The sequence below is a fragment of the Falco naumanni genome, chromosome 4 (assembly GCF_017639655.2).
Source record: "Falco naumanni isolate bFalNau1 chromosome 4, bFalNau1.pat, whole genome shotgun sequence".
Lineage (NCBI taxonomy): Eukaryota > Metazoa > Chordata > Aves > Falconiformes > Falconidae > Falco > Falco naumanni.
This window is the reverse complement of record NC_054057.1, coordinates 111422075-111437371: the sequence shown is the minus strand read 5'-3', so window position 1 is coordinate 111437371 and position 15297 is coordinate 111422075. Positions and strand designations below refer to the sequence as shown.

Sequence of the window (15297 nt, the reverse complement as noted above, 5' to 3'; positions counted from 1 at the left end):
CATCTGACGGCGACTTCCCTAATTTCTGATCAGTTCGTTTATGAAAAATGAGCTCAGTGTTGTGGCCCAAATGGTTTCAATTAAAGGCCACGCATGAATAAGGACAGTATACTTTCATGCAGATACCAGTTCATTTTTACTTACTAGTGAAGGGCAAAGAAGTACAAAATACAGAGTGAGAAACAAGGTGAAAATGTGGTTGTGTGGTAACTGCAGAGTCAACATCAAATTGTCAACGTTTGTATTTCATTGCTTAAGAATACATATTTTTAAGCAATTGCTTTCAATTCAATTCAGAAATTATATGGTATTCCATTTTAAAGTCAACTGTCCTTATCACCTGTATGTTTTACAAACTAAAGTGCAAAACTGAAGGAGTTGCACTGGAGGAAGCACAAGTTTTAGTTGTTTAAAAAAAATGCAACCTCTGTAATCTGAGGGAATATGAAAGCAGGGGGAGGCTTCAGTGCTTTCAGATTTGATAAAGTGTATGTTTATAAAGAAATAGCTCATGAAGTACTCTGAACCTGTTTGGGATTTTTTCTAAGCTTACACTAATTGAGGGAAAAAGTTCAAACTAAATTAACAGAAACCACTTTAAATTAAAATCAAAGCTTTCTGACAATAATATCCATCTGTCTACCTAGCAAAGAAAGCTTTCTGGGTGTCGAAAAGATCCATACTGGTAAGATGAGTAAAATCTCTGAATGAGTTATTTTCTGCATTTTATTTCTCTCTTTCCTACCCATCTTCAATCTTGAGTCACACTTGCTAGATTTTCTTTAAAAAAGAAAACAGAAACCACAAAACATAAGATAAAATGCTCAGTTGAAGGCACACTGCCTCAGGTGGTGGAACCCAAGTCCTCCTCCTTTTGGTTCTGAGTTGTCACGGGCTTTTTCATAGCTTTTAGTTGCATTAGGAAATAATATGGATTAAACATATATCTACCACTTCAGACTTCCCTCCGGGGTACAGAGGATCCCAGATCCACACAGGTAGGAATCTCTACGTTGTGTTTATCCTGGAGACTCTCCTGGCAAGCACATATACTCAGTCTCTCCGGGTCCTGTTTATCCTAGCCTCACTTCACATTTTCTGTGTTGTTTCTCTGAGCCTGATGCAGATTGAGTTCCCTTTTTAGCTACTCTAATGTACAAAATTATGTCTAGAAAATAGTCTTGTGCTTCTTTGTGCCGGTGAGAACTCCGTTTACTATCAGACACTTCAAATCTGGATGTGTTCCTCATCTGCGGACTGAGACACTGCCCTGTGCAGACCAGTGAGTTGATCTTGTATCTAGTCCTGAGAATGAGAATCAAAAGCTAGCTTTTATTGATTACCTACATTTGTATTAGTACAGAAGTTTTAAGAACAATTGAAAACTTTTACGTGGCGGCAGCTGAACTGTTTGGGCCATTATTGATCTGAATGTCACTTCCCACGATCTGTTTTGGTTAGGGGTTCAGGTGTGCAGATGCACAGTCTAGAAAGAGTATGTGTCTCCCTTTGTCCCCTCCCTGGACTCTTTTCCATTTTTCACTGTCAGAGGCCTTTCCACAGCTGTTTTCAGCACTTTCTATAGGTGGAAGGAAATGTTTTGTAATTCCAGAATGCTATGGTTGTCAGCCAGTAATAGTATTTTTTCAGATTCTTAACTTTCCTTTGACATACGGGAACCCATCTACAAGTATTTTTTTCTAGTTAGAATGCAGCATTAGAGGAGGGGACTTCTCCTGTATTTAGTCTTAGGAATTGCTATCTCAACCTATTTAAAGAGTATTCCTTTAATGGAGGCCGGGTCAAATTTCTCAAATGTGTGTGGTAGTCTCTCCAGATGCACTTAGTATCCAGTTATTGAAGGAAGCCCAGCAGAGCTCTGACTCAGGATTTTGCTCTAAGCAGAGCGTTTAGGCTCAGGGCTCACTGCTGGAGCCTGTCTTGACCTCAAAGCAGAAGTTTATTTCACCCTGAGGATTTAAAAGGTTTTTCTTTTTTGGGTCTGTGAGGGGAAATCCTGTGGCTGAGGGACAGTATTTTCACTTTCTCTGTTCCAAACCCAGACACGCCACAGCGCATCACCTCTGTGGGCCTCCAAATGGAGTTTTCCCTCAGCGGACCGCCGCCCGAGCCGACTGCGCTGCGCTCCCTCCGCACAAACGCAGTCATGGCAGCCACTGGACATTTTAAAAAGCCATTTTAGTTTGTGAAAGAAACGTAAGGCATTAAAACCAGAGAAGGAGTCAGTCCTCCTCAGTGAAGGGCGGGCGGCGGCTGCAGCCCCCCCACCGCCCCGCCCGCGGGGAGGCCCCGCCCCCAGCTTCCCCGGCCAATGAGAAGGCGCAGGGCGGGAGGGCGGGCAGTTTCCCGGTCTGCCCCGCGCCGCTGGGACCTGGCGTTTCCAGGAGAGCGCCGTGCCCAATGGGAGGCCGCCTTATTGCACCGAGTGTGGCGCGCGCTGACTGGCCGCCGCTGCCGGGTGTGCCCGCCGGTGCTTCCTGCCATGCTTTCCCGGGCGCGGTTGCATCATTGCGGGGCGGGTGGCACTGAGGTGAGCGGCGGCGGCGGCGGCGGCGGAGCCCGGATCGGCCCGACTCGACTCGCGGAGCCGCTGTCCCGAGCCGACACCTGTCAGCGCGGCGAGGGCCGGCTCAGAGGCCTGAGGGAGGGGCGCGCCAGGGCCCCGGGGACGTTGCGAGGTTTTCGGGGGCGCTTCGTGCCGGTGCCGGGCGGAGCCCTCTTGGGTGTCACAGAGCCCGGCGGTTCGTACGCTGGTGCCGGTCCCGCTGGCCGCCAGCCCCGCTGTCGCCTGGCGCGGCCTGTGGCCCGGCCGGTGCCTCTCCTGTCTGGGGAAAGGGCCGGGCTGGCTGCTCGGTGCTGGGCTGTGGCGTGACCGGCGCCTTTGCAGGCCGTAGAGCTATTAAGCTTTGTATGTATAACGTTCACCTGGAAGGTATTTTACCTCCCTGGGTACTCTGCATGTTCTTTGCTTTTTCTGGAATTGAGTGATTACTTAGAATAGGTACTTCTTAAAGGCTAACCAGTTTCTTTATTGCAGCGTTTAATACCTATCAAGGCCTAATTTCTTTAACAAAGAACCTGAGATGCTTTGTGATGCGTAATACATCTTAAGCTTTCCCCTTCAGCATCCTTTCAGGAGAGGGGAAATTTTTGAGGAAGACACACTCTTTTTTTCTGAAGTTGTGATGAATTTGATATTTCTATCTTCAGCAAATGTTGGCTTCCCTTACCCCTCCCAGGAGCCTTCTGGAAACTGAAGAAAGCATTTTGTTCGTTTGTTGGTGACCTGCTTGGGAAGGGACTGTCGGGTAATAGCAGAATTTAATTGACACATAGAAGCAGCTTTTGCTAACTCAACTGATGCCAGTTTCTGATCAAAAAACCCAAACAAACTACTGGATTTTTTTTTTTTTTTGTAATGACAAATTTTACACTTTTAAGCAAGGTAGTGTGAACAGAAAAAATTGCTTAATACCGTAATATACAGGGTAAAACTGACTTCTTGCATAGCATGAAACACTTGTGTCTGAATATACTGTTAATATATGAGTCTGCTCAATGTTTCAGCAGTCTTTTAATAGGATTTTCAGCATAAAAAGAAACACTTATGGGGGGGGACGGACAGATGGACTGTAGTGCCTCTTAAGTGATACGTTGAGGTGAATTAATCTTGATACTTGAGGATGCGTTAGGGAGTATCAGGCTCAGCTTAAGCATACTTCATTTACCTGTTTAGATACTAGAAACTGTCGCTTCCTGGTTTCACAGTTTAGTCTGCTGATCTGCTCACTTTGGGGCATATTTTTTAGTTAGAAAAGTCTGTGACCCCTCAAATAGAACAGTGGAATAATCAGGCTGTTACTGGTCTGCTGTGAATAAGGTGTAAATATAAATTTTCAATGTTGCCATCAAACCCTAAACTTTTGTGAAGAAAGCCATGTTTTAAATTCTTTCATGAAGTAATTACACTTCCAATTGCAGTGTTGGGAAGACTGGTTGTGAGGGTGGCAGCTTTATGTCTTTTTGGAGAAGAAAAAGGCTCAAATTTTTTTTTTTTAAACTAAGTTTATTCTTGCATTTTCAATGATTTTGGTCATTTATATAAAGTGCTAGTTAAGAGTAGGATGAGATTATTCAGTTTAAAAAGAAGTTTTAAAGGTAGGTGTGCATGATTAGTTTGTTTTTTTCTCACCCATTCTCAGGTCTCTGTTACGGTTTTATTCCCTGTATAAGGCATTAGCACAAGATTTTCAGAAGCGGTGTCTGTTCTGTAGCTTAGCATTCTGTTCCTATCCATCCTTTTTATTTTAAACTTGGTTGTTTCCATCCATTCTGGAAATGGATGCTTTTGATTATCAGCTGAACAGTGTAGAATACTGTTACCTCAGAAAAGAGCCTTGCCTCAAAGCTCAGTACCTGAAAAGGCAGAGACAGGGAGCTGACTTCTGTGTGTATGTAAAATAGCGTGTCGTTTGACTTTGGGAAGGCCTCTGTACATGCAGAAAGGAGGCTTCTGCTTGTCTCTGAAGCAAAGCGTGTGCATCCGTCTCATATAGAATAACTTGTGAGTGAGGGTGACTGCAACAAGGACAAGAAACTGATCATAAACCCCTTGAAATTAGGTGACCTTCTGCACACTTCTAATTCATACCGGTTCTGGATTTTTTCAGTTTCTTGGTCAACAGAATTAGTAATATCTTGAAATCTGCTTTGTTTTCATCATTTATCTGTACGTGATGTATGTTAAATCCAATTAATTTCTAATTAATTTAATTCATAGGGGCATTTTTATTTTTGTTGAAAAATCAAAAACTGATTTAAAAAAAATCTTGATATTGAAAAGATTCTAACTTGCTTTTATGGTTTTAATGCTTGTTTATTTTTTTTCTAGATAAGAAGCCCAGCATAAATTTGAGACTGCTGTAGCAAAATCTACAAACTTTGACACCTTTCCTATTGAATGTTACTATCTTTTAGAAAAAGTGAGTGTACTTGGGGGAAAAACCCCCACATTCCCCATGGTGCATTGTCTTAAACTTGAACACTTTGTCAGCAGGAAATGCATAGAAAAACAAGAAAACACCCCCCACCCCCCTCCCTCTGTGTTTACTAATCTATGTAAATTTGGAGTGTTGTCCAAAAGTGTTGTTGTGTTCGACATACTTGTATAATTTCTGTATCATCATTTGTGATGTTTTCACTCATTCTGTGTTCAAAGTAATGAGCTATCTGTGCTTTTTTTCTGACTTAAATACCTAGATTGCTTATAGTAACTTTTTTTGCTGTAGGTATAAAGAATTATTCATGCATCTGTCTATAAACTGGTTATGCTTTTCCTGAACACAAAAGTCTTTGTTTTTTTGCTCGACTGAGGCTGAGCCACAGATAGATTCTAAATGTGGTTTATCTTTTAAGTCAATCTATTTTAAGTTGTTTTGTAACTTGAAAAAATTGACCTGTGACTGTCACATATTAATTCTGATCAGTAATTTTTTTCCTTTTTCTGACATAATAAAATTCTCTTGTAATATTGATAAGAGTGTGTATGAGTTTGTGCCCTGTGGTTACTGGACACTGGTTTGTGCATACGGTGCTTCAGTTGATAGAAATGGGCCAAAAGTGATACTGTGATTTACGCATGGAGTCTGTGATACATGAGCAGCTTCCATAGCCCGGACACAGTTACAGACCAAACCTTAAACCTGTATTTAATTTATTAGATTATAGGGACTTGACAGCTGGGCCCGTTGCCAAAACCTTTGCAGTTATTATCAGTAAATTGTGAGATCTGAGCTTGATCCAAGTAAAATTTGCAGATCGTTAGTCCTTAAGTCAACTGGCTTGTAGGAAATAAGCTTTAAGGCTGAATTCTTTTATCATCTCCATTGTCTCTGTGATTCTGGGGCTTTGATCAAATTAGTGAGAAAATGGTGTGGCCTGACTAGCGCTTTGCTGAGTGCTTTGAGATACGATGGTGGAAACTCTTGTACAAGTTTTGCATGCTGTAACTTACTGTGCTAAGACCTGCTGTTACTTTTTTAAGAATACACGCAGGCCATGCCCATGTGTTCCTTGTCAGCTCATGATTTCACCTTCAGTTGCTGTGTTGCCTGTGTACCAGGTTGTGGGTTTCTTGATTAATTTCTTGTCTTATTTGATAACTTGGGTTTGTTAGTGGGGAGAATGATCTGTCATTAATACAAAAATGTATGAATGGTGGAATTTGTAGGTTTCGTTTTGGGGCACATTTTTTTTGGCATGGGTTCAAGCATTGAACTATCAATGTCTGCGGTGTTCTGGGTTTCATTTAAATAAATGTTTTGGAACTGTAGTGCTACCTAGCAGCAAGTCAACTGTAACTTGAAGTATTGTCTTGATGTGTTTGCATTTGTTGCAGCTTTATGATTAGTAGTTGACCAACCTGAGTAAATTGGAGCAATCAGTCCTTGTGCCAGTACTTGTAATTCTACAATGCTAAGCAAAACTTCAGTCTGTCGTGTTCAGCTCGTTCTGGTGTAAGTGCTGTGGAACAGCAGCACTAAAGCTAGAGAGGGGAGAACCCGTTTCTTCTCTGCAGTCTCCTATTACAACCTTTGTAACCAGTTTTCTTCTGTTACAGAACTCCTGTCTTAAATATCCTTACTCCACAGAGCGTTTGCTTAGTGCTTGCTCTAGCATTTTCTTGAAACTTGACTCCTTTGAATCTTGTAGCAGGTCTGGAACACCAGGCAGCTTTATTGTGTGTTCCTAATGATGTTGAGAATTCTCTTCCCTGTGCTGCTTGTACATAATTTTGCTTGTAGTGATTTTCATTGACTTACCCAGAATTAAAGAATGGCTTTGGACTCTGGTGGCTAAAATCCACCAAACAAAAAAAGATGGTCAGGAAATGGCCAGCAAGAAGTAGCCCCTTGTGGCTTAGTTCTGACATATTTGTAAAACTGAAAGGGGAAAAAAAAAAAAGGGACTAGTAGTTTTGTCAGTACTCTGGAAGTTGGAGCTTTCCAAGATTCACAGCTGAGGTCTTTGAGCTTTTTCATCTGCTTGGTTGAATTCTTCCCATGTGTTCATCTTTCATTAGAACGTGTTTCAACTATACTATCTGTAGTCTAGCTGTTCTTAGGTGCATCTGAGATTGATGGCCTAGCTAGATGGAAAAATGCTCTTAAACCTTTAAATGGTAGGAGTAGATGTACAGTGAAAAGGAGCCAACTCTTTACCAGTTTTGGTTCCTGAACTTTAAGTCTCACTATTTCACAAACTGATGCTGAAGAGTCTGTTTGAACTTGGAAACTTTTCCTAATGAAAAAAACCCAAACTTGTAACCAAAAAATAATTTGCCCTTTGAGTGTTTTCTATAGGAAACAAACAAAAAAAGCATAATAGAAAATGAATGACCATAGCTGATTATTGGAGAATCCTTTTCCTGTTACAAAACTTTGGTGCTAGTCTGTCAAATTATTAGGCTTTTTTTTTAGGATATAGTGCTTGCTTCCATGTTTATGCTGAATCAGGCTCTTTGAAAAACAGATGTAGTTTGGTGGTGTGCATTTGAAAGACAATGAAGTGCATTTGTGAAGTAATTTTTTTCTCACTTCTGTTCAATATGTGTTTTCTTTTCTCTGCTTGGTTGTTGCTGGGAAAGAATGGTTCAACAAGTTCCAGAAAACATAACTTTTCCAAATGAGGAAGAGAAGATACTGGAGCTCTGGAAAAATCTTAATTGTTTCCGGGAATGCCTAAAGCAATCAAAGAATAGACCTAGGTAAGAATCTGTTGGAAGCTGTAGCTACTGTGTGTGACAGTGCAAGGTTGGCTTAGCTTAATTTTGTTTTTTCTTCGGTTCTGTTAATAACAGCTGTTCCTTTTGCAGATAGAAGTCTTGGCTAATGTTGTTATGTCACTTTTATATTTCACTTTGTGAAGAATAAACACTGTTCAAACAGTAGTAATAAACCTGTAGTTTCCTGCTTGGTGAGTTTATAAAGGAAATCTGCAGGTAAGCAAGGACAACTCTTGTGTCTGCCAGCTGTGGAGCAGCATGCTGGTATTCTTGGTAATAATCTTGGTAGAATTGGCAATCACTAGGAACCGTGAGCTGAAATGTTCCCTTTAGTCCCACTGCCAACAGGATACCTGTGCTGACTGATAATTGAAGAGGAAGAAATGGTTTTGTTCTAGTAAGACACAAGAAGCATAAGAATACAGATACACATATTCTGTTTGAAGATTTGATGCTCAGTTTTCAATTTAATTAAGAATGTTATCTTGTGTTGCAGGTTTAACTTCTATGATGGCCCTCCATTTGCTACTGGACTTCCACACTATGGCCATATTCTTGCAGGAACCATTAAAGACATTGTAACCAGATTTGCTCATCAGAGTGGTTTTCACGTTGACAGAAGATTTGGGTGGGATTGCCATGGTTTACCTGTGGTATGTGTAATAAATCTGCCTACATATATTTCTGTTGGTTCTTCTTTCTGTGTTGTACCTGCTTATCAGTCACTTTTCTATTGCTCTTATGCCTGGCTTTGCTGCTAAAAGAGAAATGGAAGTTCTTTGTCCAGTGTGTTGCTCTGGCTTTTGTGTGTGGATGAGTTAACGTTCTTCCTACTGGTCACCTGCCTTTCTCCAGGCACTTTGTTCATTACTATAAACATGTATTTATTTGGTATGTATTTCAGAAAATGCTTTTTGTTTCACACCAGGGTTATCCTTTGCACCTGAACTAAGCAGATATTGCATTACTCATGAAATCTCAAAAGACTAAAGGAGGTCCTTCAGCCTCATTAGAATGCACAGAACATAAGTTAACTATCCAGAGAAATGCTGAAAGCTTTTGATGACAGTGTGGGATTTTTGTCTGATTGTTTTCAATGCTCCCAGGAATATGAGATTGACAAGACCTTAGGCATTAAAGGGCCAGAGGATGTGGCGAAGATGGGGATTGAAGAATACAACAACCAGTGTAGAGGAATTGTGATGAGATACTCAAAGGAGTGGGAGGTGAGTGAAGACTCTGTGCATATTCTGCTGTACATTTCTGATCGTATGTGTGCAGAAGTTTTTCAGCTGGGCTGAACTTCATCCTTTTGTCTGCTTGATTATGTGAATAAATCTCATGTCTTTAGCTACCTTGTTTCTCACTGATGGCCCTGAAAGGGGAACTAAAAGAACAGCTTTGGGGCTCAGAACAGGGAGGCTGCTGTGATATCAAGAGGTTACTTTAAGGCAGGGGTCCTCAAACTTTTTAAACAGGGGGCTGTTGCGTGGATGAAGTGGCAGGAGGTCATCTGCGGCTGCTTGGTTTCCCCCCCAACCCCGGGCGGGGGGCGGGTTTCTGTAAATACCAGGGGCTGGATTGAGGACCCTGGGGGGGCGTATCCGGCCCACGGGCTGTAGTTTGAGGATCCTTGCTTTAAGGTAACCTGGGGCTCAAAGTGTCTGACTGGGTACACTGAACATCTCATAGATAAACTGAAAAAGTTACCTCTTTCTTAGTGTCTTCTCCTGTATAGAAAATGGAAAATAAGGTCTGACTTTGTGTGGTGGGTTGACCTTGGCTGGATGCCAGGTCCTCACTGAGCTGCTCTATCACTCCCCTCCTCAGCAGAGCAGGGGAGGGAGAAAATAAGATGGAAAAAAACCCCTTGTGCATCAAGATAAAGGCAATTTAATGAAGCAATAGCAAAAGTCGTGTGCGCAGAGGCAAAGGAAAACAAAAGATGTTGTTCTTTACTTCCCATCAGCAGGCAATGTTTGGCTGCTTCTTGGGAAGCAGGACTTCAGTATGCATAGCGGTTGCTCTGGAAGACAAATGTTGTAAATAATGAATGCCCCCCCTTCCTCTTCTTTTCTCACAGCTTTTACATCTGGGCAGCTGTCATGGCATGGAATATCCCGTTGGTTGCTTTGGGTCAGCTGTCCTGGCTATGTCCTCTCCCAAGATCTTCCCCACCCCTAGCCCACCGGTGAGGGGAGGTCCATGTTGGAGAGGCAGCCTGGATGCTGTGCCAGCACTGCTCAGCAGCAGCCAAAACACTGGTGTCTTATCACTATGTTTCGAGCTACCACACTATGAGGGCTGCTGTGGGGCTCAGCCAGACCCAATACACTGTGTTTTTCAAATGGAACCAACAAAGAAAATACATATGAACCTTCCTGCTTTTGTGTGCCCACCCCCCTTTTCAGTCTTTTCATTGCCAGAGTGCAGGACTATAGCTTGTATTTCTGGAACAGCAGAAGTTCTAGCATCTGGTTTTGTGTCAGAATAGACGTGGGTAAATCCTCAGTCTTCCAAGAGAATATTGGTCTAAACTTTGTATCCTATGAATATAGTAATAGGGAAGGCATTGGTCTGTGCAGACTTTTGAGGTTGGAGAGCTATTCCAAGTAGATGGGTTAGATATTTTCTGAAGAGATGCAGAGGTTTTTTTCTGACTCTGAAGAATAATCATCCTGTGTGTAGAACCTCATGCTTCTTATTTTTGTCCTTAGCGGTGTGGCCAGAATAAAGTACATTTAGCCCAGCACGTAGTTTTTGCTGGCAGTCTGATATGTCTGTAAACTGACGACTCTTCTGTGGCTTCCTAGAGCTGAGGAGTGGCCCAGGTGCTTTCCTAGCAGTGCCACTTATCACAGTGACAGCATGCAAAAGCAAGCACTGAAGGAAGAATGGGCCATATTTGTTTTTTTTAAGTACCTTTGTGGTACAAGACCTTCCTAGGCCAAAGGATTTAATTTTTTTTCCCTAGCGTATAATTCCTAACAGATTTCTTTCTGCTTATTAATTTATCTAGCTATATTTTGAATGAATACTGACGTCCTCTAAACAGTCTGTATGAAGGCATTTCTATACATAGTCTGAAGAACTGCAGCTCTTCTATAACATGGTTTCCAGTAAACCTTTATCTTCACAGTGAGTTGTTTTTCAAGGCAGAATAGTCCTAATTGTTTAGTTTTTCCTCATGTGGAAGCTGTTCTTACTCATCACAATCCCTAGTCCTGTATTCCTTTTGATTGAAATAGCAATTCTTTGAGTATCATTTGCCCTTGGGAGCGTTTTGAAGTTATGGCCAGTATCTGAAGAAACCACAGCTGCCTTGGTTAGAATAGCTGTGGCTAAATCTAAGTGAATGGCTGGATGAAAAGCACAGAGTGGTTTTGTTTGGTTTTTTGGTTGGTTTGTTTGGGATTTTTGTTGTTGGTTTGGGGTTTGTTATTTTTTTCCCCAAATATACAATCATTCATCTATACTCTGAAATATTGTATTTCAAAAACATCATCAATGGTTCTTTGTTGCTTTTAGAAATAAAATGATTGATTCTGGTTTGTGTTTTGTTTCCCATAGTTGTTTCTTTTTAACTTGCTGTGTCTTCAGCAACTGATATTTTTGCAGTGCTGATTAGTCCAAATAAGTTGACTTTTGGATGGTAAAGGATTTTGTATTTTGTTTTGTGCATAAAATTGTGCACGTATATATGTGATTTCCATACACAGACACATATTTAGGTTATTAACAAAAATAATGAAATTCATTTAATTATCTTGTTTGTGATTTGGTTGGTAATAAATCCAAATATTTTGGGACAGTGTTAGGAGAGGAATTACCAGCATTCCTATTGGTGATAGTGTTTGTCTTCTGTCTGGAGTGGCTAGCAAGTGTTTGAACATTATGAAAAACTGTAAAAGATTCCTTGGCTGTGTAAGATCTTTCAATGCTGAGACCAAACATACTCCAACTTTGTGGATCTTTGTACTAATCACTTCTAGGCTTTGTTTCTTAATATTGGAACATCAGAGTGGCTTAAAGGTCAAAATCAAACCTGGTATATTTCAAGAGTCAGGTGTTACCTGAAAACACAGAGATGGGAGCGTTCATTTGCTTTGTTTTCACTGTACTAGTTTGACATTTAGTATGGTCTGTACCTAACAGCATCAGGACAGGTGTCTCTGGGCTTGGGTGTTTGCAGAGCTAGGGGTTCTGAGAGTTGTGAAATTGGGAAGAGTACCACTTGTCCGAGTGAATCCCATAGCTAGCTCATTAGTTTTCATACTCTGTGCCAATGGACGTGACCATAATCTGCCCTGAGATGAGGACTAACACCTGTCAGTCTTGTGGTCTTTGGCAGCACTGTCATAGCTTTGGGAAGTCAAAAAAGGCAGTTGGCCCTGAAATAATGTTGATAACTCCTTGTGACATATCAATTTCTTCAAGCATTTCTTTGTCTTTGAATTACATCATGTTTTCATATAACTGAAAGCTCATAGACTGTGTTCTTGATTTTGGCTGTATCTGCAATGGATAGTTTTAAAAATAGAAGCAAGACCACTGTAATAAAAAGCAGTTTTCAGGCATTTGAACCTCGGCTGAACCTTGAATGATCCACCATTTCTGTTTAGTAATCTTGAACATGTTTGCCTGTTGTGTGACCTTGGTTCTAAATAGTTACGTTCACGGTTTCATTCTTTGCTTATGTTTTGCTTGTTTCAATACACTGGAACTGTTGTCAGGCTAAAATATTTCATAATGTATTTTATTGAGATGAGACAAACACTGCCCTTCAAAATCAAGCTGTTTTACAGAATAAATATTGGAAATGTATCGTGATTCTTAATGTTAAGGTGCCTTTCAATCTGTGTGTGTTTCTCAACAGTTTAGTGTTACCAGATTAGGACGCTGGATTGATTTTGAAAATGACTATAAAACGCTTTATCCTGAGTTCATGGAGTCTGTATGGTAAGTGAACTTATGTACCTTGCATGTATACTTTATGAATTTGAAATTTTAAGAGGCCTAAATTATTGTAAACAAGTGTTGGTCCATAGAACCGTTTCGAAACATGCCAAATTCAGATAAACAGCAGGCAAAGTAATTAAGATGATGTGAAATCTCTTGATGTCAAAGTGATGGAATTAATTGACCTATTTTTTTTTTCTTCTTCAGGTTAGTAGGGTTTTCTTCTTCAGGACAGTAGGGTTTTTCAGAATGAAGTACAACAGTATGGCTTTTAGTGAGTCCTGAAATCTTACTGCTCCATGTCAACTTAAAAGCAGTTCTGAAGACCTGCTAATATGTTCCTTGCTTGGTTTAGGAAATTACATTGCATCTCCACATTCTTGATGCTCTTCACGCTGTTAGCTGCAAATGTGCAAACTATCCAAGCTCAGTTTAGCTCTAAACCTCTTATTCGAGCCTGGTCTTAGAGATTGGGAATCTGCTGTTACGTTTTATTGGCAGCATAGTTTGACAACTGTCTTGGACTCCTGGTGCAGAGCTAAGTAAAGTTCGGGTATTTTGGGAATGTATTCAGGGTGACTGCTGGAATTGCAAAAGACAGGATGACCTTATAGGTTAAGGATAATCAGATTGACCTAACACAGTGAGCAGAGGGCAACACTGAGTCCTTCAGGTGGCAGAATTGCAAGGTGAATTGCAGGGAGAAGTTTAGCAGAGTATATGCTGACAAAAAGCCATTGAAAAGCAAATTACATGCATATTAAAGAATTATTGATCTTCTTTAATATTAGTTTTACTAGTAACCTTTAATTGTGTAGTTAGTTGCCTATAGTTATGATAGAGGATAGAACTTCTAGATGGCTCTGCAGCCATTGTAGAGGGCTGAAGTGCCAGGGAGTTTTCGATGACCATTGAAAAGAATTATCGTTATGCAGGGTTTCTTCAGCTAAAGCTAAGACTGATAAGAAATCTTCCTTTTATAAGTTATAAAAATACTTAGTGGTGGCACCTTAAATCCTGTTTAACTGGTATTTTTCAAGGACCCTTTTAAAGCCAAACTTGACTTGGAACAAGCTGCAGGGTGGTCTCTCAACAGCTCAAGCCTTTTTTGTGGTTGGTTGTTTTTATTTATTTATTTATTTATTTTTAAAATTTTTTTCTTTTTCCCCTTAGAAAATTCCAAGTCTTTCACCTTGGCTTACAGAGGTTGCCTCCTCTAATTCTTGCTTTGGATACAGACTAAAACATAAACTTTGGATTTGAAATGTGTGTGGTATGAGATTTCAGGAAGTATGTTGGCAGACAACCTCTGAGTTTTGAACCCTTCTGCTTCGTGATATTAGTTTTCTGTGTAATCATGTTATGAAATACAGTTTCTGCTTTTAGAAACTGGGTTTTCAGGAAAGTCTCCTCAGCCTTGGAGGGGCAGGTTAATACCATTGCCAACTTGTTTTTCAGTAGAGTGCAAGGTAGAACCACTGGTGTTGGCATACAGTGGATGGAGGAGGGGAATGGGGCGTGCCTGTTTCAAGGCTAAGGGAATTAATACTTAAAGCGCTGTAACTGTAGTTACAGTAGTGCTTTTGGCAGGGTAATGTACAATTTTCTAGAATATCAGATTGTTACCTAGGTAATTGTCAAACTGAAAATCATGTTACTGAAGTTACATTTTACATCCATTAGGATTGTTCAGGAGGAATCATTAGGAGATTGTAGTGTGCTTCTCTTACAATTTGATTTTTTTAATGAGTTCCTTTTTAAATTTTAAAAGAAGTTTTAAGACTTTAATGTCCAGCTAAGTACAAAAGATAAACTGCAGATTGATTTCTGCATTGACTGTAACCTGGTGACCATAGTGGCTTGTCCAGTGTTTGTATGTCTTTTTTTGGGGTGGTGTGATTTTTTTTTTTTTTTTTTTTTTGTTGCTGTTCTGCCTGTGGGAGTAGAACACTGCTCTGCTCTTAGGCCCAGAAAAAGTTATTGATGAGGATAATGGTAGTGAGCATGACAACCGTGGATTTCATGCTTAAATATGGTAAGGATTTTCTCTTTATTAATTAGCTAAACCTATGTGTTTAGGTATTTTGTTTTGTTTTTGTTTGTACTTCTTTGTAGGCTTGCGGTTTTGGAGTGGTCTCAACTGGAATTTCTAGCTTTCTATGAAACATGATGTTTTCATCCATAATGTTTATGTTGAGTTCAGTGAGCTAATGTAATGCTTATGATAGTCAACCACACTGGAAATAACATTTATCTGAATTGTTTAGACTTGGAATAGTTTAGGACTCAGACACCAAATACATCTTTTGTACAGTATCTCTATAAAACAATATTAACAAGCTCAGGATGCTAGAGAGCATTCTTTTATTCATGTTTTGTAGTGGGTTAGTTGGAAACGACTGCTTTGTAAGCATTTTGGTGCGGTGCCATATGGTGGCTGACAGAGCAGGATGGATTTTCAGCCTGTTAGATTTTGACTTGGATCAAAACTTCATCAGATGATAAAATTGTGGCATCCTGGCAGAATTTTTCAG

General features: G+C 40.4%; 1 protein-coding gene and 1 non-coding gene across 3 annotated transcripts in view; both read left to right on the top strand.

Moving 5' to 3' along the window:
- The first annotated feature begins 2422 nt into the window (after nt 1–2422).
- Nucleotides 2423–15297, top strand: part of IARS1 (isoleucyl-tRNA synthetase 1) — a 112320-nt gene continuing 99445 nt past the window's right edge. Inside the window, exons 1-6 of one of the 2 annotated variants that reach the window (XM_040592501.1) lie at nt 2423–2551; nt 4913–5003; nt 7667–7786; nt 8301–8457; nt 8911–9030; nt 12681–12763. In XM_040592501.1, coding sequence (XP_040448435.1) covers nt 7668–7786; nt 8301–8457; nt 8911–9030; nt 12681–12763 — 479 coding nt within the window. In that variant the 5' untranslated portion in view covers nt 2423–2551; nt 4913–5003; nt 7667. Of the gene's footprint in view, nt 2552–2576; nt 2954–4912; nt 5004–7666; nt 7787–8300; nt 8458–8910; nt 9031–12680; nt 12764–15297 lie in introns of those variants that run through there. The other variant, XM_040592502.1, reaches the window with a different exon arrangement.
- Nucleotides 5577–5711, top strand: LOC121088151. Its single transcript, XR_005827857.1, has one exon. It is a non-coding gene; the product is annotated as a small nucleolar RNA SNORA84 (small nucleolar RNA).